This window comes from Myotis myotis, unplaced genomic scaffold (assembly GCF_014108235.1).
Source record: "Myotis myotis isolate mMyoMyo1 unplaced genomic scaffold, mMyoMyo1.p scaffold_m19_p_17, whole genome shotgun sequence".
NCBI classification, from domain to species: domain Eukaryota; kingdom Metazoa; phylum Chordata; class Mammalia; order Chiroptera; family Vespertilionidae; genus Myotis; species Myotis myotis.
The window spans coordinates 18,355,979-18,377,877 of NW_023416321.1; the positions used below are offsets into that span (position 1 = coordinate 18,355,979).

At 50.5% G+C, this 21,899-nt stretch overlaps 1 protein-coding gene across 9 annotated transcripts in view; it reads left to right on the forward strand.

Moving 5' to 3' along the window:
- PECAM1 (platelet and endothelial cell adhesion molecule 1) overlaps positions 1 to 21,218 on the forward strand; it is a 50,661-nt gene extending 29,443 nt beyond the window's left edge. For 3 of the 9 annotated variants that reach the window (XM_036339966.1, XM_036339970.1, XM_036339961.1), the window contains 5 exons: positions 52 to 114; positions 5,597 to 5,653; positions 6,425 to 6,539; positions 15,791 to 15,813; positions 20,147 to 21,218. In XM_036339966.1, coding sequence (XP_036195859.1) covers positions 52 to 114; positions 5,597 to 5,653; positions 6,425 to 6,531 — 227 coding nt within the window. In that variant the 3' untranslated portion in view covers positions 6,532 to 6,539; positions 15,791 to 15,813; positions 20,147 to 21,218. Of the gene's footprint in view, positions 1 to 51; positions 115 to 5,596; positions 5,654 to 6,424; positions 6,540 to 9,363; positions 9,510 to 15,790; positions 15,814 to 20,146 lie in introns of those variants that run through there. The other 6 variants (XM_036339962.1, XM_036339964.1, XM_036339965.1 and 3 more) reach the window with 6 other exon arrangements.
- Positions 21,219 to 21,899: the final 681 nt, after the last annotated feature.

Here is a 21,899-nt window from a genome sequence, read left to right on the forward strand (position 1 = left end):
CCCCTGAGGGGATTCTGTCTAACCGCAGGGTGCTGTGTTTCCTTTGGGCAGAGCCTCTGACCTTGGACGTGGAGTACACAGAAGTGGAAGTGAACTCCCTTGAGCCTCATGAAGGTAAACGCCATCACTCGAGTGATTCCCCACACTTTGCTCTCTCCTTGGGTGTAGACGCGCAGGGTAAGGTGGGCTGTGACCCAGGAACAAGAGGCTAGTAGCCCTCAGTCGCTCACAGTGGAGGTAGTCAGCAGACAGACCTGCTGAACATGCCTAAGGCAGGAGCAATGACCCCGCCCTGGCTTTGAGGTGTAACATTTCATCAGTTATTATTTAGCATACTACTAATAATGGATTTGTTTTATTGAGCAATTTACTAAGTCCTAAGAAATGTGTTTTTTGAGACTTTTTGAGATCAGCCTCACTCCTGGGTCTTTGAGCTTTCTTCCAGAGGTACGCCCCCCTGGCCCAAACCCAGCATCCTCCTTAAAAAGCTGCTTGCAGACCGAGCTGTGTAAATGAAATGTTTGAAGGTTGTGAGTGGGTGCTTTGCTATTTAAAGGAACACTTTGGGTAAAGGCTTTTGAAAGTACAGAATCCCTTCCTGTGTAAAGTAGGGGCTCTGGTTTTGGTTTTGGTTTTGGTTTTATGTGCCTCGTTCTCTCAGGGGCAGGCTGGCCTGGAGGTCCCTGGGTCTGTGCTGGGGAGACTGGCCAGGAGTAGGCCGGTGCCCAGCAAACACTAGAACATCCATCTCCGCTGCTGGGAAGCTCACAGGGCTATTGCCCCTCGCTGTCGAGGCTGAGGCCAGGCAGTGTCCACTCAGCAGGCAGGCCTGGGGCTGTTTCCCAGGACAAGTCTGCATAGGTTTAGCCAGAACCACATGGTGATGGCGTGTCTTCTCACCTCTTGCTCCAGGATCTGGGAGGCGTTTTGGGTTCCTTCCTGCTTTCCTCGCTTAGGTTCCCAGTACATGTCAACAGGTGTGTGCAGAGAGCCTTCCAGGTAATGCTGTCCTATACAGCCCTAGGCTGTGAGCTGCATAACTGGGCACTGTTCCCATAGCCTGCAGTGAGAATGGTCCCTAGAGTTGGTGTGGCCCATCTGCACACCCCATTTCCAAGTCCAGACTGGACCTGGGAGGGGTGGGGGCCATGGCCGACCTGAAGTTCTCTTCTGTATTTCATTGTAAAATGATTCACTTGCTGAGTTAATAAATTCAGGGCCCATGATGCATCAGTAGCAAAGGCACCTCCCACGGAGGTAGAGCCTCTGAGGGAGCCAAGAAAACAAGGAACCAAAGAATAAATCATATCAGGTTATAGCAGGTGCTCAGAAGGAAGAGAAGGGGTACAGTGAGAAGGTGTGAAAGGTGATGCCTATTCCAGCTTGTGTGGTCCCTGGAGGCCTGTTTGAGGGGTGGCATTTAAGCTGTAGCCTGAAGGGGCACAAAGAAGGTGGCCCCTCCCAGAGGAGGAAGGACCCAGGAAATGAGAAGGGCAGCATGGAGGTGGCCCAGAGTTTGGCTCGCTTAAGGATCTGCAGAGAGAGGAGGCAGATGGAGCTGGGCGGACAGGATGGAGCCTCCAAGGTCCTCTTTGCATTCTAGTCTCAGCGGATTTGGAAGCCTTTAAGCAGGGAAGTGGCAGGTTCCAACTTCCTTCTTTAAAAGGCAATCCCTGTGGCTGGTGTGGAGGACGGATGTGACGGGGAACAAGAATGTTATCATTAGACAAGAGGGGATGAGCGTGGAGCCAAAGTGCTGGCAATGGATGGATTCCAGATATATTCTGGAGACAGATCACAACACTGGATGAAAAATTTCACAGCCAGGATGGGGGAGACAAAATTCCTTCATGGATGGCCGTGATGTCTGAGATTGGGAGGAATGTGCCCGTGGTGACCACTGGTTAAGTTGGGTTAAATTTCAGGTGCCCAAGAGGAGGCAGCACAGGGGTCTCCTGCTCAGAACTGAGTCTGGGTGGGCTGTGGCAGATGGGACCATTAGGGGGCTCCCGGCAGCCTTCCTTGGTCCAGCCTGAGCCCTTTCATCACTGGGCATCCTGGGGCTCAGTCCGTGGGTAGAAGCTTACTTCCTCTTCAGGGGACTTGGGCTATAGAAGAAAGGAGGATTATAACAAGAGGGCAGGGCTGCCCAAAGATTTTGATTGTGTTTGGAAACACACACACACCCATCTTCTTGACCCTCCATACCCCATTGAGTGCCCAAGCAGATAATGGTACTACCTCCAGGGGGCCAGGCCCTGCCTTTACTCTGCTTCTGGCCCATAGGAGGAGGGGCACTGGAGGAGGTAGAATTAAGGGCTCTGCCTGATGCCCAGGAAGCCTTGTATGTAAGGCCCTGAAGGAGGAAGAAGGAAGCAGGGTTTGGAGAAGGGTTCCTTTGGGAATGTTTCCATGTTAGTTAGTAGTGTCTGGTTTAACTTGCTTAAAGGGGTGGGAGGTGTTGAAGAGAAACGAAGTATTAGGACAGGTGAGGCAGGGCGCCTTCCTTGCCAAGCTGTGCACCTACAGGGTTGCAACCACCCAAGTGGTCACCTTTTCCCAGTTTGCACAACATGCTGTGGGGTTGTGGAGGCCTCAGTAGAGCTAGAATGGGGGTCACGGGTGGAAATGGAGAGTTTCTAGAGGATTCACGTTGCGGTGTTTGGACCCAGCATCTTTGGCAGCCAAGAGTAGGGCTGTGTGGCGGGGGCGGGGGGGGGGGGGGAGGGAACGGGGGGGCGGGGGGGGGGCAGGCCTGGCTTATGCTGCTGCCCCCTGGCTTTCTCTTGGGGAGTTACCAAGCCAGGAAAGGACTTTGTGGATGCAAGGCCAGTGATGAGTAAACTTGACCTGGTCTTGGCCAACCCAGTTCCCTGTCCTCAAGGCCCCCCTCCTCCCCAGTTGGGGTGGAGGAGGGGAAGGGGGCACTGGGTCCACTTCTAACCCTGGCTGGCAGCTGACCAGCTGTCCCTTGAGGGTGGAGGAGGGGCAGGAAGGAACTCGGTAAACCCCGGTTTGCTGCCTGTTTGCTCTGAGCCTAATTGCTGGGAAAACCCCATGAGGTTGAAGCCATCTCTTTCTCTGTTGACAGAGAAAAACAAGCCAAAATAAAGCCCCATCTGGAAATCCCTCTGACAGCGGAGACAAACAGCCTGCTGGCTGGTTTAGTCATTAGCAGGCAGCTGCTGGCAGCAGCGAGGGGAGGGGAGTGATGAGCTGCAAGCTCCCGCCCACCACTGAGCTGGGCAGAACCAGGAGGGCACAGGAGAAACCACTGGGGCACCAAGAAGAGGCAGCCACCCTGTGCCCAGGTGGGCAAGCCATTAGGAGGTGAAAGGGAGTTGAGTGTGGCTCTTCGGGTCCAGAGGGTGATAGTGTCCCCAAGGTAACCAGAGAGACCACCCCATGCACCTGGGGCAGTGGAGTTCACAGGGTGTCCAGGGCCCCAGGCTTGGCCGCCAGGGCCCCCTGCCCCTCCTCCACTTCCATGGGGGGCTGGGTCAGAGGATAAGCTGGCAGCGACCTGGTGGACCCGGACACAGGGTCCTACAGTGCTGTTTGCACACCCATCACCCCGCAGCCTGCAGCTCCTGAAAGCTGGTCCAGTTCACCGTTTCCTCTTCTGTGGTGCCCGGCACACAGGAGCTGTTAGATCACCCTGAGCGAGGGACTGGCCAGGCCTGACGTTGAGCAGAGAGTCCCCTAGGGATGTGGTGGACCCCTGGAGCTTCCCTTTACACCCCCAAATCTGTGTCACGGGGAGAGTGGCGTGGGCCTCTCTGCTGTCCTCTTAGGGGGGTACCTGGTATCTCAGCCGCTCTACTGAGTTCCTGCTCCCGTTCCCTGCCACAGGGGAGTCTCCTTTTTCACGGCCCTAGCAACCCCAAGTGCCTCCAGTTCAGCCATGGGGATCTGAACCACCCCCCAGGCTGTCTCTGGCATTCGGGTCCTGCCACAGAACCCTTGCCATTCAGTGTGGAATGAATGACCGGGATTTTAATCCTAAAACAAAAAACCTCAGGGATTGGGCTGACTGCCAAGACCTTCCTGAAGGCCCTGGGTTTGAGATAGAGACACTTACAGGGGCGTTGACTGGTGCCTTCACTGTCACATCAAACCTTTACAGGTGCCTCCAGGTAGCCATGCAGGTGCTGGGGTTGGGAGGTGCACAAGACCTCAGGCGCTGCCCTGGAGGAGCTCTGGGGCCACGAGGGGAGGCAGTCATGGGGACAAAGAATGTCAGCGTGTAGTGGGCAAGTGTCCCCAGAGTGCTGTGAGGCACAGGGGCCTCTGTAACTGCCTGGGCACAGGAAGGGGTGAGTGTGTGAGGAAGTATATAGGTGTGTGAGGGTGTGTGCTCTGAGTATAGGAGCAAAGCTTGTCCTGGGGCTTAGAGGATGAGGAGGAATAGAGCAAAGAGAAAGGGCCATGCGGGTAGTGGAGGAATTTGTGCAGGATCAGGGGCAAGAGAGGGGGGTGTCCCTGGAACAGGGTGAGTTGAGAGTATCTTGGTGCAGTTAGAGTCCATGGGCATGCCCAGGCCATCAGCCACTGAGGAAGGAAACATCTACATGGCACTGGCTGTGGCAGCAGGAAGGGCTCACCCTGTTGGGGGCTCCATTTCCCCATGTGCAGAGGGAGAGTGCTGGCCACATGGCATCAGATGCCTTTCTACAATGAGGCTTCCTGGTGCTTGTGCAGGTGAAAGGAGCCAGGGAAGCAGCTGGGTTCCATCCTGTTTCCTCAGGGTTTGTGGGTGTGTATGTGAGTGTACGCACGGGTGTTCAGGCCTGTATGTGCATGCTGTGTGTACATACTATATGTGTGTGGACAATGCGTGTAGATGCACTAAGCGTGTGTGTACATGTGTGTATATACAGGCAGTGCATATACATAAACAGATGGCCGAATGGGTGCTCTTGGTCTCCCAAACCCTTGCATCTCCTCTGGGTAGAATCCACACCTGGGGTGGCCCATCTTGCCTGCTGTTTCAAAATAGCCCAGATCAGAGGATCTCAACCCAGTCTCATACTAGGACCCCCTGGCAGCGCTTAAAAAAAATAGCCAAAGCCAGGGCCCACCCCAGACAAATGCAAACAGCAGCTGCAGGGAGGCCCAGGTATGGGCATGTGAAATGGAGCAGCCCAGCTGCCTAGATTTGTAAATGGTCTCCGTCCCAGCTAATCCCTAGGCACAGATGACACTCAGGCTGTAACCTGGACCTCAGGCAATTGGGAAGCTGTAGCCAAGCCTTCTGGGACACAGTGAAGCTGGACACGGGGACACAGGGACAGGGAAACAGGGAGGAGGCCCCCGAGCTGGAGGCTGCAGGCCCCTCCGGTCCAGGGTTCCTAAGGTGACCTATTAACCTCATACTTCCAGCTGAGTGACACTGGTTAGACCAGGTCTTCTAAAGCTGGGAAGTGGCCTGGGCTTAGTGGTGAGGGGGTCTGCAGACGCTCCTGAAGATGGCATTCGTGGGCTCGGGTAGCGGGGTGCAGCCTTGCCTGGGAAACCTCAGATATTTTCCTGCTTCAGTAGTGAGCCGACCTGGTTCTCAGAGGCAGCTATTGACCTGTGCCTGGTCCCTTTCCAGGTCTGGGAAGGAAAGGCACGGAGACAGTGTACAGTGAGATCCGGAAAGCTAACCCCGGTGAGTGAGGGGCCCTGACCCCCAGCCTGGTGGGCACTGCCCCCAGCATCATCCATGAGGTCCTGGGAGTGGGCAGACAAAAGAGGGAGCAAAGGACGTCAAGAAGGGGTGCCACCTCTTACACAGAGTTGACTCTCACCAGGCAAACAGGCGTCCAGCTGCTGGGCTTGTTGGACAGGAGTGGGTGCTGGCACCATTGTGTGCTCACAGGACACTCGGCAGAGCTCTTCTGTGACCCCGAGAAGCAGGGTGGGTGCCAGGCAGTGAGCCTCACCTGCTCCCCATGGGGGCCTGGTGCAGAGCCCCCGCTCCCTCAAGAAGGTCTTAGAGTCGGCACTTTGCTTTGAAGATGGTCAGTGGCTTCAGCCTTCCTGGGAGCATGCGGACCTCGGGGGAGGGAGTCGGATCTGCTCCATTCCCTTAGCCTGCCCTAGACCCACTTCCACTCCCACCTCCCCGCTTGCAGGTGAAGAGCTTCCCCCAGACCGAGCGCAGTGCCTGGCAGGCATGGAACCGGGATGCTCCCAACCATCTCATTTTTTGTATAATTATTGCATTCCATTCTGCAGAAATGAAATCTACAGAGATTACTTTTAAGTTCTGAAAATAAATTGCAACGTAAAAAGCATAAGCATCCTGGGGGAGACAGTTGCTAGAGGGCTATCTTCCTTTGAACAACAGACCTCTATTTAAATGAATTCTTTGGAAGGGAATTCTTAAAAAGGGCTGGGAGACTCGGTAAAGCCCGGCTAATGCAAGTGTGGTCCACAGGCCAGAAGCAGCCATGGTCCCGGGCCCAGCCCGACCCACAGAACCACAGTCGCCAGAATCTGAACCCTAACATGTTCCCAGATGTTTCTGATGCTGACAACATTTGAGAAGACAGGTAACTGTCTTACCTGAAGAGCCTACTTTTTCTCTGAAATAGGAATCACTCCTTAAGTAATTTTTTTTTAACGCTATTTCGTGGCTGGAGCAGAAACTCAGCCCCTTGTAGACTCAGCACTAAATAATTTTTGAAAACCATTTGCTGGGGAATTTTTGGCTTAAGTATCTGATTTTGCATTTTCAATATATTCAGAGCTAGTAAAATGTAAATTTGGAAATAAACAGGCTTTCTCTGTTCTTCTCTCTGTTCGTCCATGTAATAGAAAGAAAGCTAAAGGTCAGGTAGGGTTCAAGGTCGGTCCTGTTTAGTAACTGCAAAAATGTCTCTCCTGCTTTTCTCATGGTCCCAGACATGGTTCCCCTGCAGCTGCTTTGGTTCTGCAAAAGCTCACATTTATTGAGCTTTTGTGCCAAGTGGTCTAGGTTACCTGATCTCTTTCAATCCTCATAATAAACCCCATTTTACAGATGAGGATACTGAGGTATGGAGAGGTTAAAATACTTGCCCGAGGTCACACAGCAAGCAAGTCCCTGAGAACTGGTCCACCCCAGAGCCAGGCTCCATGTTCCTGATTCCTGAGCGGCACTGTCTTTGGAAGGGAAGCTGGTAGGCGGGCAGGCTGCAGGGATAAGGCCTTGGGGTCTGTAGTCACCTAAGGCTATCCCTGGAGGCCCCTTCCAGCTGAGGAAGGCCACGCCCGGTGTGGATTCCCAAGGGTTGTTGTTAGGGGCCCTGCTGAAAAAAGACAGATTAAGGAGAGAAAAACAAGCAGGTGATAAGTGACTTGGTGGAGGGATTAAAATCTGTTGTTTATTTGGCATGTTAACCAAGAATAAAAAATTCATAGAGAAGTGACAAAACAAAGGAAAAGGGGTTCCAGGTAGAGAGCTGTGGGAAGGTAAATATATGGGGGACCCTACTGGGGCGTCAGGCTTATTTGTGAACGTCCACCTCGGCACCAGCTTTTCCGAGTCTTCGTGACCATAAAACTTCCTGGGGCAGGGGGTTTATGGCAGTTCTTAGGTCTCAGAAGTTTCTGCTTTTACTCCGATAAGAGAAACTCTCAGACGGCTTCTTTCTGCATCCGTTGATTCTCTGCTTCCAGCTCAAAATCACTGCTGTGCCAAAGTAGCGTATCTGGGGGAGGTGTATTCTGGTTTCCTGCATCTGCGTTGAGGCAGCTGCTCAAATGGGTTCTCTCGGGGTCCCCAGGCTGGTTCTAGATGCCGGAGTCCTCAGTGCCAGGCTGTTGGAAGGTGACTGCTCCCTCTGGCCTTGGGATGGAATGGACCACAGGCACCCAACCCTGTAGGGAGGGATTCAAGACAGTGAAGGGCCCTGTTGTGTTGGGAGTCATCAACCTCTCCTTCCTCTTACCAGCTGTGTGACTTTGACCCTTTGACTAAGATGCCCAACTTCTTTGAGGCTCAATTTCTTCCCCTGTTAAGTGGAGATGGAATTCAGTGAGAAAGGGGGATGAGACAGGGTCAGGGGAGATGGTGCTAATTACCCACCCCACACATGCAGTCAGTGTATTATCTCTACCCTAGAGTGAGCATTCAGTCTGTTTTAGCTGGAAAAAAACAAGAGGAACTGGAACCCCAGTGCCCAGGGTGAGACCAAAGCCATCTCCCGACTCCCAGGCCAGGGAGCTCGCGTCTGGGCCACCGGGGGTCAGTTGGGCTTGTTTCCCGTCCTGGAAGCCAAGGCACGTCCTGTTTCTGAGCGGTTTCCCGCTCAGAAGCTGTCTAAAGAGGCCTTGGTTGATTCCTCTTTTCTTTTTCTTTCTCTTCCTGTTACTGTCAGACGTTCACTGTTATTTCTCCTGCTCTGCAGAGGAGGACATGGGCCCGGCGGTAAATAACTCGTCCTGGTGCCCAGGCCAGCAGTGGCCGAGCAGGGACTCAAAGCCAGGGAGCTGGCTGCAGAGCCTTCACACATCCTCTCTGTGTTGCCAAACCGATTGACTGTGAGCGTCTACATTTTCCCACTTTTTTGTTTGTTTGGTTGGTTTCCACATTATCATCAGCTTAATCAGAGGATTGCACTCTCTCTAATTCAGGAGCTAAGGGTAACAGCCTGGTCTGGTCTGGTCTGGGTGACTCTGAGTGAGCCATGGAACCCCTCTGGCCCTCGGTCTCTGTGAAATGAGGGGCCTGGGCTCGGATGTAGGACAGGGCTCTCCAGGTTTGTTTAAACACAGGTGGCTTGGCACCACCTCCTGCACTTCCCACTCAGTAGGTCTGGAGTGGGGCTGAGAATAGGCATTTCCAACCAATTCCCACAGCCGCCGCTGCTGCTGCTGGTCTGGGGACCACAGTTTTAGAACCGTTTTCTAGATCAGGGGTGGGGAACGTCCAGCTCGAGAAATCATTGGGTCTGGCCCTGCCAAGGCATTAGGGGTGAGTTGATTAAATATTGGACCAAATACAGCAGGCTAATTTTTAAGTTGATAATTTTGTATGGCCTGAGAATGATGTTATAAATATCCAAATAGCCCTTTGGCAGAAAAAAGGTTCCCCACCCCTGCTCTAGGTGCTTTGAGTTCCCTTCTGATTGTGTTACTCTGAGTTCTGCTCTGCTTCTTGTGTGAAGGGGTAGGGTCTTTCTACCCTCATTGATCCTGGAGGGATGGCTCAGGGTGGACAGCAGAGATGTGTGTGTGTGTGTGTGTGTGTGTGTGTGTGTGTGTTCCACAATAAAACAAAGGCCCTGGTGGGGGAGGGTCTCTGGATAGGTCAGTGAGCAGGCTGAGGGCAGAGCTGAGTCTTTCTGACCTTTCCTTCTTAATTTTTTATTCTTCCCCACCTTAATTCCTCAGTTCCCCAGCGTCTTCCAACGGGCAGCACTTCAGGACTGGCTATTTCGGGAACTGGCTCACAGGGCGTAGTTCTGGCTCTTAAACCCCATTTTTCCCTGAGTGGTACAAAAGCAAACTGCTCTTCTAGATAAGCCAAAGGGCACCGGGCAGGCCTGCCTCCAAGGAGCAGCCCCAGGGCAGGGCTCTGGGTAGGACCTGGCTGAGAAGTGTAAGGATCTCGTAGGCTGTGGGAGGCACAGGTCTTTGTGACCTTGGCTCTAGTCTCCAAGCTCAGCTTTATTTATTTGTTTATTTACTTAGAAATATGTTTTTATTGATTTTTAGAGAGAGGGAAAGAGAGAGGGAGAGATAGAAACATTGATGTGAAAGGAGCGTCACTGATCGGTTGCCTCCTGCACGCCCCCTACTGGGGATGGAGCCCACCACCTGAGCACGTGCCCTGACCGGAATTGAACTGGTGGCCTCTTGGTGCATGGCTGATACTCCATCCACTGAGCCACAATGGCTGGGCTTATTTATTTATTTTAACTGTGGTACAGTATACCTCACACTTGCCATTTTAATCACTTTTAAGTGTACATTTCAGGGGCATTAAATCCATTCACAATATTGGACAACATCACCACCATCCACCTCCACAAGTCTTTCATCTTCCCAAACTGAAACTTCCTCCCCACTGAACAAAACCCCCTTCTCTCCTCAGCCCCAACAACAAGCAGGCTACTCTGTGTCTCTGTGAATGTGACTAAGCTCCGCCTGTTCATCTGTCAAAGGAGGTGGTTGAAAGCATGATCTTAAGTTGCCTTTCAGTTATGACATTCAGAGAGTCTCAGCCTGTGCCTCAGTCAGTCTGGAAGCATCCATCCCCCTGAACATGTTGGTGAGGAGGGAGTCATCAGTCACTTCTACGAGTCACTTAACCCTTTATCCACCCTTGACTCCAAGACCACATAGGTATTGGCCTTTAAGCCCGAGTTTCCCCTTCAAGTCTGAATTAAGTCAGGGATCTCAGGGGCCCAGTTACTGGGTTTCCGCAGCATTCACATTGGCTGGAGTCCTGCTTGGATGGTTCTTTGTACTGTGAACCTGATGGAGAACATCCTACATAGGAGATGGAGACCTGGGGTTTGGTCTCAACTCTGCCCTTAGCACAGTGGTTCTCAACCTTGGCTGCACATTAGAATCACCTGGGAATCTTTTTAAAATCCTGATTTCTGGGCCCCATCCTCCAGAAATTCTGTTTCTTTGTTACTAATGTTGTAGCCCCACCCCATAATAAAGAAACAATTTCCGGAGGATTAGGCCCAGAAATCAGGATTTTTAAAAGATTCCCAGGTGATTCTAATGTGCACCCAAGGTTGAGAACCACTGCCTTAGCAGGTTATATGACTTGACCCCTCATTTCTCCCCCTGTCCCCAGTGGTAGTTTTCTCATTAATTCTCAACACAATGCCCCTGACCCATGCAGAATTGCTGTAAACACCTCAGTGTCCCTCAGGAGCGTATGTGGCCCTAAGGTGGGTAAGGAAGGGCTGTGGTGGGCAGGTGGGTTCTTTAAAATTAGGAGGAGGGGGCCCCAGCCAGGTGGTTCAGTTGGTTGGAGCGTCCTTCCATACACCAAAAAGTTTGCAGGTTTGATTTCCAGTCAGGGCACATATCCAGGTTGTGGGTTTGATACCTGCTTGGGGCATGGATGGTAGGCAACTGATCTCTCTCTCTCTCTCTCCCTCTCCCTCTCCCTCCCTCCCTCCCTCCCTCCCTTCTTCCTTCCCTCTCCCTTTTTCTCTCTCTAAAAATCAATAAACAAGTCCTTGGGTGATGATTAAAAAGCACGGTAATAATAAAATAAATGAAATGGGGAGGAGGGGGGCATCTCTTCCAACTCCATGTCTCCCACTGAGTCATGGCCATGGCCATGCAAGTCTGCTATTCTGTCTACTCAGCGCCTACCATATGTTGACATATAGTTAATCTGACATCTTGTCCCAGCAATTACTCTTAGTCTATGGCAAGGAAACCTCTTGGTCTTTGATCTTCTCCCCTTTCCAATTGTAAGATGATAGAAGCATCGAACAGACCATCCAACCTCAGAGGGAAGGCAGGGGAGGCGTGGTGGTGAGAGATCAACCAAAGGATTTGTATGCATGCATATAAGTATAACCCATGGACACAGACAGTAGAGGGATAAGGGCATGTGTGTGTGTGGGGGGGGGGGGGTGCGGGGGGGGAGGGTGTGGGAAGGACCAGGGAGAGAACAATGGGGGGGAAAGGAGACATATGTAATACTTTAAATAATAAAGAATTAAATTAAAGGGGGAAAAAGATGATTTGTTACCACATGTTAGGGAAGGAAGGAGAGGGGTGCCCAGAACTAGAAAAATCATATCAGAAAGAAACCAAATTGAGAGCTTTTGTGTCTCTGTAATCTTCTGTTTCTTAGGGAAATGGAGAAAATGCTGATAATGCCTCATGGTTTAGATCTGCAAGCTTAGCACTTGAGATTTCCCAAAGTTCTTGTTCCCTTTTCACTTCTTTGCAAATCTGAGTCAGCAGTAGCCGCTCTAGTTATGGCTGATGATTAGGCTGAAGCGGTGATGTAGTGGTCTGAAGAGGTGAGCGGTTAGAGAAAGTAGTCGAGGTTACAGTGTGATGCCTCTCTCCTAACACGTAAGCACACCCGATCTACTCCCGTCCCGTGGCTGAGGACTTCCTGCAGGGTAATTGGTTACTCCCCTGAGCTCTGTGAGTTAGATAGCGGTGTCTGCCCGGGGCTTGTTCCTAGCTCTGGTGCTCTGGGTTGCAGGGGGACCTGGAGTCAACCCCTACCTCATACCCACCACTTCTCTGTCACCGACTTCCTCCTCTCTGTCTGGTCCTGGCTAAGCCAAGGAATGATTTTTCTTTCTCTCTCCTTATTCTCCTAGAGAAATGATGGCTGTGTAGGGAGCCTCTCTGTAAACGCATGGCGGTCCATGGCTCTCAGCAGCTCCCTCAGCCTGGCTGAGCCACGATTGTGTGAACTGTAATTTCTGGCCAGGAAAGTTTACCTCTGATTCGGCACATTTTATTGGGCTCCAGCTAATTCTGAAAATACGTTATAAAGTGGCTCGCAGGTTATCCAAAGCAAAACCCATTAGCCTATGTCTACACTGGATTTTGAAACAGAAGGGTAAAGTGGTTTATTACAATTAGCAACACGGTCAAGTTCTTCCCTGTGAAAGAACTCCAGTCTGAGTGAGATTTCCAGCGCTTCGAGCAGTGGTTCTCAATGTAGGCGACATTTGGCCATGTCTGGAGACATTTTTGGTTGCCATAACCTGGGGGGAGGGGGATGCTACAGCCTGTAGTGAGTGGAGGCCTGGATGCTGCTGGACACCTCCCAGGGCACAGGACAAGTCTCCAATCAAAGACTGATCCAGACCAGGATGCCGAGAGTGCCAGTGTTAAGAAACCCGGCTTATCTGACCGGTTTGGCTCACTGGATAGAGCGTCGCCTGGGGACTGAAGGGTCCCAGGTTCGATTCCGGTCAAGGGCATGTACCTTAGTTGCAGGCACATCCCCGGTGGGGGGTGTGCAGGAGGCAGCTGATCGATGCTTCTCTCTCATAGATGTTTCTGATTCTCTATCCCTCTCCCTTCCTCTCTGTAAAAAATCAATAAAATATATTAAAAAAGAAAAGAAAAGAAAAGAAAAGAAAAGAAAAGAAAAGAAAAGAAAAGAAAAGAAAAGAAAAAAGAAAAGAAAAGAAACCCGGCTTAGAGGAATTCACCTCCCGAGAGCTTCCAACAGCAGAGCTGGTTTTCCTCTCTAGGTGCCCTGTGCCCACCTTGGGAGGTGTCTTGGGCACATCCCCCTGACAACTCCAGGCCCTGAGAAAAGATGCCCAGTCCTGCTCCAGACACTAACCTAGCCTTTTGGGTCAGACAGAGCCCGCCTTCCTGCCTGAGTATCTGCTCACTCAGCCTCCACCTTCTGCTTCCCTTTGCCTGGGATTCAGACGAACAGATGTTTCTCAAGGGGGAGAAACCCAGTAAACCAGGAGTAGCTGGCCATTTAGAAAATAGAACAGAGGGCTTCTGTCCCATGTCCCCTCTGGGAGGGCGAGAGGAGCACGAGGGCCAGTCCTCCGCCCCCCCCCCCCGCCCCGGGGCGGGGGAGCAGGGGGGAAGGATACTGCTCTCCAGATTCTATTTTTGTTGTGGTTCCTCTATTACCAAAACCAAAACAAAACAAAAAAAACAACCCCACAGAAACTTGTGTACAGAAACTTGGTGTATATCAGCAGACTCAAATGTTAGCATTTTGTGCTCAGATTGCTTTAGGAAACACGGACTGAGGCTTTCTCCCTAGTTCGTCTCATTCCAGAGCCTTTGGGGCTTTGGGGGAGCAGGAAGCATGGGGTCCTTTGGATCCTCCCAGGTCAGATTTGGGGTGGGGGTGGGGTGCTGCCCGCCTCACTCAATGTGTGGAAGTTTACACAATGGCTCAGCTTCGCGGTCGGGCTGATTCATCCATTTGGCCATTGCCGCCTGCCTCTGTCCCGGCCAGGACAGAAGGGGCCCCTTAGGAACTGCTGGCCCTGTTCCTTCTGGAGGGGACACACAATGGAGCTGTGATAAGACAGGGCTCGAGGGGGAAGTGGAGTTGTGGAAACAGGATATTTCTAAATTAGAGAAAGAAACAGAGGGTTGTAACAGGTGGGCCCCAAGACTTAGGAGGGACCAGGTTTGAGCTTGGGCAGCTGGTAGAAACTGAGGCCCGTTGGAGAGCTTCCACCAGTAAGACTGGGGACTTGAGGAGGGGTTATGGCCTTCCTGCCTTCACCCCACAGCCATCAAGAATGGCAACCACCCCCAGTTCGCATCTACATCTCCTCTCGGGACCTTCCTCAGATAACAAGAGGTCCCTGTGGCTTCTCCGTCTTTATGCCTATGTCTACAGTCTCTAGGAATCAGCCCCAACATGTGGGTCACTGACCATTCAGAAACTCTGCTATTAGTGGGGGCCTGGTCTTGCCCAATGGGGCAAATCATACCCCTTTCTTACCTCTTGCAGTGAAAACTAACTCTAACTAATGCAGTCAGGGACAATTCAGCCTCCTGTTTTCATTGATTTTTCTTTTAATATATCTTTAAAATTGATTTCAGAGAGAGGAAGGGTGAGGGAGAGAGAAACATCAATGATGAGAATCATTGATCAACTGCCTCCTGCATGCCCCACACTGGGGATCGAGCCTGCAACCCGGGTGTGTGTTCTGACCGGGAATCGAACCGTGACCTCCTGGTTCATAGGTCAATGCTCAACCACTGAGCACACTGGCCGGTCTCATTGGCTTTTCTTACCCCTACTCTCTTCCTGACATTTGGCCAGGGCCATTTTCATCAATGAAGCCTGTCAGGGCCAGCTAGTCCCAGCATGCACTCTGGCAAGAAGACAGTGTGGTCTCCGGACAGTTGAAACGAGTCTCCTCAGGGACAGGGATGTAACAGTCCTGCCCTTCAGACCAGCACTTGGGCCATACATGCCAAGTGTGTCAGCAATGTTTATACTTTCTGCTCCATTGATTCCACTCCGGGAATGGACAGGCTAGTAAGGCATATGAAAATAGCTTTATTCCCAAAGAAGATACTGGCAGCATTATTTAAAATAGCAAAAACTTGGAAAGAACCTAAATTATTAAAGTAAGGAACTGGATAAGTAAATAAACATCCATCAAATGATTATTATGCAGCTGCTAACAATGTTTAAGAAGGTACCAGAAAATGTTTACAAAATCATGCAATGTGAAAAAGATAGGCTATAAAATGGCAGGTACTGTATAATTATAACTCCAAAAGAAGCCTACTGGTAGCAGAAAAGATGAAAAGTGTCAATAGGGTTCAAAGAGTAGAACTGGAGATACTTTTATCTGTTATTTTCTATGGTTTTCAGCTTTGTTCCTAAAATAATAGGTGGTACTAATTTTTTTAAAAACTGTTTAAAATGTCAAGTGAGCCTTGGCCAGTGTGGCTCAGTTGTTGAGGTTGAGCGCTGTCCCATGCAACGAGGGGTTGCTGGTTTGATTCCCAATCAGGACACATGCATGAGTTGCAGGTTCAATCCCCAGTAAGGGGCATGCAGGAGGCAGCCAATTAATGTTTCTCTCTCCCTCTCTCTGAAATCAACACAAACATATATATGTCATTTAAATATCAAATAAGCTGGCCAGGGGCATTCTATGCTTGTCACATAGAGCTACAGGGCCCAGGGGAAGCTGTCTGGGCAAAAGAACCATAAACTTGGGAACCCAGTAAGCTTGTGGGTCTGGCATCTTCTGCATCATCTCCCCCTTTCCCTTCTGGGATCAGCCCCTGAGATGCTGGGGTGGGAGGACCCAAACACGCTCTCTTTGCATTGCTCACTTCCCTGTTACCCTTTGTTTTACAGATTTCATGGAAAACAGATATTCTGTAAGTATACATTTTATATGCATCATTTAAAAAAAATAGTCCATTGAACAGTGAAATATTTCCAGACTCACCCAGATTCTGCATTCCCACTGATTATACCCATGTACTGGCCTCGTCTGTTTCAGACCAGGAGCCCTGGGCCCATGGATATTGGGTTATTAGACCAGCCAGCTTTGCTGGGCCAGTTGCTCTCCCACTGTTTGCATCATTGCATCTCAGCCCAGCACTTGGGCCACACATGCCCAGAGTGTCACATATGAAGGGAGACCCTGGAAACGCCCTCCCAGAGAACTGGGAATCTAGGGCACTTAGCTCCAAACAAGCCAAGTTCATATTTCCTGCTAGCCCAGGGTCCAGGCTTGGGAGGAAGGCTTGCAGAAGTCCAAGTTCAAATGTTGCAAAGACCCATCTCCCCCTGTCTTCCTACTCCCAGCCTTTTTATGAGCCATGCAGCAGTGCAGGAGTGAAGGGCAGCTTGCATCTTCAGAGATGAAGAATTTGCCCCACTAACCTGTTTCTTTGAGGTCTGGGAAGAACTTGTAGCAAGACTGCTGGTAGCCCTTCCAATGGGCCCCCTGGCTTCCTTTCTTTGCCTGAGTCTTCCTTCTTATAAAACAGAGAAGTCATTATGCCTTTGACAGACAGGAAGCGCTGACATTCTTATTGTGGAGGAAAGCTATCAGTTTAAAGACAAAAGGAATGGATGAGTGTCTTTTTCTAACCTAACCCCCCCCCCCAAGACTTCTGAGATCAGAGACTTTAAAAATATATATTTTATTGATTTCAGAGAGGAAGGGAGAGGGACAGAGAGAGATAGAAACATCAATGATGAGAGGGAATCATTGATCGGCTGCCTCCTGCACACCCCCCACCGGGGATTGAACCCACAACCCGGGCATGTGCCCTGACCGTGACCTCATGGTTCATAGGTCAACACTCAACCAGTGAGCCAGCGGCCGGGCTGAAATTAGAAACTATTACATGGGAAGGGCAGGGAGCCCAATTGATAGGTGAGAAAACCGAGACCCAAATTGGCAAAACAGCTTGCCCAGGGTTACCCAGCTAGTTCATAGCAGAACCAGGACTGGAATTTAAGTGTCCAGGCTCCCTCCTCCCCTAGCCAGCCCATGACACAAGACTCCCTCCAAAAAGTGATGTCATTGTCCCAGCCATCATGGCCTGGAAAGAGTGGAAGGTGAGACCGTTGTTCCATGGGCAGTGTGGGACCCAGATAAGGAGACGCTGCAGTAAACATGGCTGTGTCCACCCAAGGCAGGTCTGCTGGACCTGCAGGACCGGCTTATTTACTTTGTCTTCAATCCAAATGGTCTCTCTGGACAGAGGCTCCAAGGTCCAGGACAGACAGAACTTTCCCTTTCCCCAGAAGCTGGCCTGTGAGCCCAGAAATCTGCTCCCAGGATGCTCCCGAGAGCCCACCCAGGGCTGGTCCTGCTCTCCAAAATACTCAAGTCTTTTGGTGGGAGAGCAGGGGTTCCCAGCCGTTGGAAGGAATTTTGAATCTTTAAGTGAAAGCATTTTGTTTATAAGAGAAGCAGGTATAGTTTCCTCCTGGTGGGTGAGGATTAGGAGAAAATTAATTGAATTGCCCAGCAGGGAAATGGGAGGGGATTTCCTTCCTGAAATCAAACCTGGCAATCATTCCCAGTTGTTTAATGGCCGGTGCTTCTGAAAACATATTGGAGGAAATATCTTAACAATGAGATAGCCACTCAGCCAAATACCAATTTAGTATTGTTTGACTTACTTCAATGGCACACTCTGACTTCATTTTCCTCTGCCATTTTTGCCTTGTTTATAAATTGTATTTGTGGCGGAGGGAGGCAGACAGATAACGTGGAAGAGAACACCCAGTCCTTAAGCGAAAGGGGGGAATCTGGGCCTGCGTGGGTCTGGGGATCTTGGAAAGAACCTTGCCTTCTTACTGAAGAAAGGCAACTCCTATTTGCAACTCACCTCCTCCCTCCTGGGAGCCAGCAGGCAGCGAGGCTGCAGTGGGCCTTGCCCAGGAGTTGGGATCAGGAGCCTGGAGTGTGAGATCCAGTTCTCCAGACATCTTTTGGGTGATCCCGTCTTCCTCAAGCTTCCTGATCTGTAAAATGGAGATGATGACAACAACACAAACAATAATTACCTATTAGGAGTTTCTTCAGGGTTAAATGAGAAACATGTGCAAGGTGTCATGCAAACTATCATTTAAAAGCTAGTTTATGATCTATTTTGAAGTTCTTTTCATCAAACGCTGTGGCGATTTGGGTGTGGATGTGGGAACTTCGCCTGGCCTTGAGATGCCCCGTCACAGAGGGGAACAAGGCACCTGCTTACCCAAGGCACAGGATTCAACCAAAGCCAGGCTTTGACATAGGATCAGAGACCCCCATTAAAATTGGACTTTTTTTCCTTATTAGCCACTTATCAGCCATGTCACTGTGGGCAGATTTCTCAGGGCCTCAGTTTTCTCATCTGGAAGTTGTAAGTTTTAAAGCCGCCTCCCCCGGTTGTTGCAGAATTAAATGAGCACCTAGCAGACCTGGTTTATTGGAAATGCTCATAAGGGGCACAGTCTAGAAGCAGGAAGTAGAGATCCCCTCGGGGTGTTCGAAGCAAAATGACCTTTGGCCAGAAAGCAGGGCGATTTCGTCTCTGTCCGTGCGCGGCTGACGGCTGGCTCTGATTTAAGCACAGGCCTTAGGTGTGAGCGTGTTCACCTTTACTTCAAAATCCCCAGGCGCAGCGGACTGTGGCCCAGCCCTTCCTGTCTGTGGGGCTGGTCTGACAGCAGCTGCCCAAGTGCTGGTTTCCCTCGGAGGAGAGCAGAGGTGACTGGGGAGGGACTTGGTCTGGGCCCTGCAAAAAGGCTGGACCAGGGTCGCCCTCCGGTGGAGGAGGAAATGGGGCGGGGGTAGCTGCCAAGGCTGGCGGGCCTCCAGCCCCTGGGCCAGCACAGCTCTCTTGGCCCGCCCGCCAGGGTCTCTCCTGGCAGAGGAGGAGGCAGAGCCTTGGGCTTCCAGCTGAAGCCCCTCAGACCTTCATCTTGCTCCACCTCTGAACTCCCACCGTTTGTTAGGACCTCTTCCACCTTCTAATTCACAGCAGGGTTGCTTGTCAAGAATTCCAGGATATAAAATTGGGGGTGGGGTGGGGGGAGCGTGTCAGGTTCTTGCATCCTCAGCATAGAGAACTGCCTGGGTAAGATAGGGGTCTAGTCACTGATGAGGGTGGGGTTGGGAGGTGACATAAATACCATATGAAGCAGTTAGAGAACAGTACAAGAAGGCATATGGAATGCCTTTTTTTTATTGTTATAAAACATACACAACATAAAATTTACCATTTTAACCATTAAATATTTTTATTGATTGATTGATTTTAGAGTGAGAGAGAAAATGGGAAGAGAGAGAGAGAGAGAGAGAGAGAGAGAGAGAGAGAGAGAAACATTGATTTGTTGTTCCACTTACTTATGCATTCATTGGTTGATTCTTGTATGTGCCCTGACCAGGATCAAGCCTGCAGTCTTGGTGTATCGGGACAACGCTCTAACCAACTGAGCTTCCTGGCCCATTTTAACCATTTTTAAGTGTACAGTTTAGTGACGTTAAATACACTCACGCTGTTGTCCAATCATCACCACCGTCCACCCACAGGACTTTTTCATCATCCCGAACCAAAACTCTGTACCCCTTTAACAACACTCACCCCCTTGTCCCCTAGCCCTTGGCAACCACTAATTTACTCTCTCTCTCTAAATTTGAATACTCTGGGAACCTCATAGGGGTGGAATCATACAACATTTGTTCCTTTGTGTCTGCCCTAGTTCACTTAGCCTAGCATTTTCAAGGTGGATCCATGTTGAAATCTATCAGAATTTCATTCCTTTTTAAGGCAGAATCATATAATTTGAAAACATTCAAGGTTGGTCATCAGTGTTCATTCCTTCATTTTTTAAATTAAAACACAGACCTAGAGAAGGTCCATCTTATGTTAGAGGCAGGGCTGGAGCAAGAAGACAGGTCTCTCTTGACTTCACTAGTCTTCCTCTGTGGGTAAATGTAGCACCCAGGGGACGTAGTGCTGGGCGCACAGTGGGTGCTGGAGGGAGTTGGTTGGTAGTCTGCTGTGCCACAGGCACATGGGCAGTAGAGGCTGCAAGCCCTCCAGAGCAGGCATGAAGCGAGGGGGAAATGAGTGTGGGCGGTGCCGGCAGAAGACAGCCTTGCTTTGGAGTTCCTTTAAGAAGCGCTGTCTGCATTTTGGCATGCCCGTCTTCGGTCCTGAAGGGTGTGACCATAGCTTGTCTTGTGTCTTGTCACTACAGAGAACGGAAGGCTCCCTTGATGGCACTTAGGACTGCGAGAGCGGACACTCGTCCCCGGAAGGACATCCACATTCTAAGAAGAGCAGACGATTCCCGATTCCAAGAGCTCTGTGCACTTATTTCTGAACCTGCCCTGCTCCCACTGAACAAAGCAATTCCTCAGGCCAAGCCACCAGTTCTTAAAGCCATCTTGCTGCCTTGATGTTGTGGGTAGAGAGATACAGCGGGGCTGGCTAATTTCCCACCCGGCCCACCTCCCCCCCAGTCAGAGCATCCTGGGGCATGGAGAGCAGCAGAAGGAGGTTCAGAGTCAGCAGGCCATTGGAATATTTTGAAACTTGAATATTTTGTCTTGTACAGAGATAAAGGACTTTTCCAAGTACCTTCATACACGGAAACCTGGTTTGTCTTTCTGGTTTGGTTTATTTTTTATTTTATTTTTTGTAGTGGATCACTTCTAGCAAATGGCCTGGCTTAGGGGCTAGCTAGCGTTTCTCTCTTTGTCTTCGGTCCCTCGAAGGCCTGTAGTTCTGGGTAGTCCTTGTTCCTTGGACGTGCATAGCACTGACCGGACAGCGGCACCTTGTCCCTCTGCAACCTTGCCCGACACAAATGGGAGAACAACCCTGCTTGGAAGCAACCCCATCGATATGTCAACTTGAAGACAAGGTTCACCCCAGGCAATGCACAAAGCAGAAAATGAAGCTGGACAGCACAGATGTGCTTAAGCTGTTTTTCTGTCTCCTTTCTTTTCCTCTCCCACGCTGAAGGCTGAGCAACAGGAAGATGGTTGCCTACAGCGAATATTATTTTTAATAGAAGAATGAAATGCATATTTTTCTTACTAATTTTTTTTTTATTTATTCCTTGCTAAAGAAATGGTCTCCTGAGGTCTTACGATGTTTCCGATGGTGTCCTGAGCGGGTGAGCGAGAGGCTGCAGCCCTCTCCAGTGGAATTTCACTAGCGAGCACACCACACCGAGACCGCTCCCTCCAGCTGCCTCAGTGACACAGCTGCAGGCACTCTGGCGGGTGCTGTATTCAATAAACTTGATCTTTATTCTTCAAAGACCTGTGAAATGTCATCTTCTGAGAGGCCGTACGCGTAAAGGATATCTGTAGTGCTCAAGGACTCCGCAGGCCTGCTGAAGTCACAGAGAGAACCAAGCAGGTCCCATCAGCAGAGGCCAAGGGCTTCTGTGCCTCACTGAAGTCAGGGCCGGGGGGCAGCCAGTCTCAAACACTGAGTCATTAATATCCATTGGCTGGGGCTTCGGTGTTTGCTGCCCAACTGAAGGCTCTGAGACTGTCCTTGGCAGACAGCGTTGACAGATTAAACAAAAACCAACCAAACCTCCCCAAACCCAGGATGCCCAGTTAAATTTGAATTTCACATAAATGAATGATCGAGTATAAGTATGTCCCATGTCATGTTTGGTACGTATTTATACTATAAAAGTATTCATTGACCTGAAATTTGCATTTAACTAGGATCCAATATTTTATCTGGCAACCCTACTGGTAAAAGACCCTCCCACCCCTTGGGGTCCATGTTCCTCAGCGGCCTCAGACCTCGCGACCCCCCAGGCTGGGTCCCAGTCAGAGCACCACCCCACTGGGCTGAAGGCAGAGGGAGATCTGAGTGAGTCCTGGCTCTGCTAGATTCCAGCTGCAGAAACTTGAACTTCAGAGCTTCAGATTCTTTATCTCTAAAATGAGATTAAACAAATGGTTCATAACATTGACAGGGTT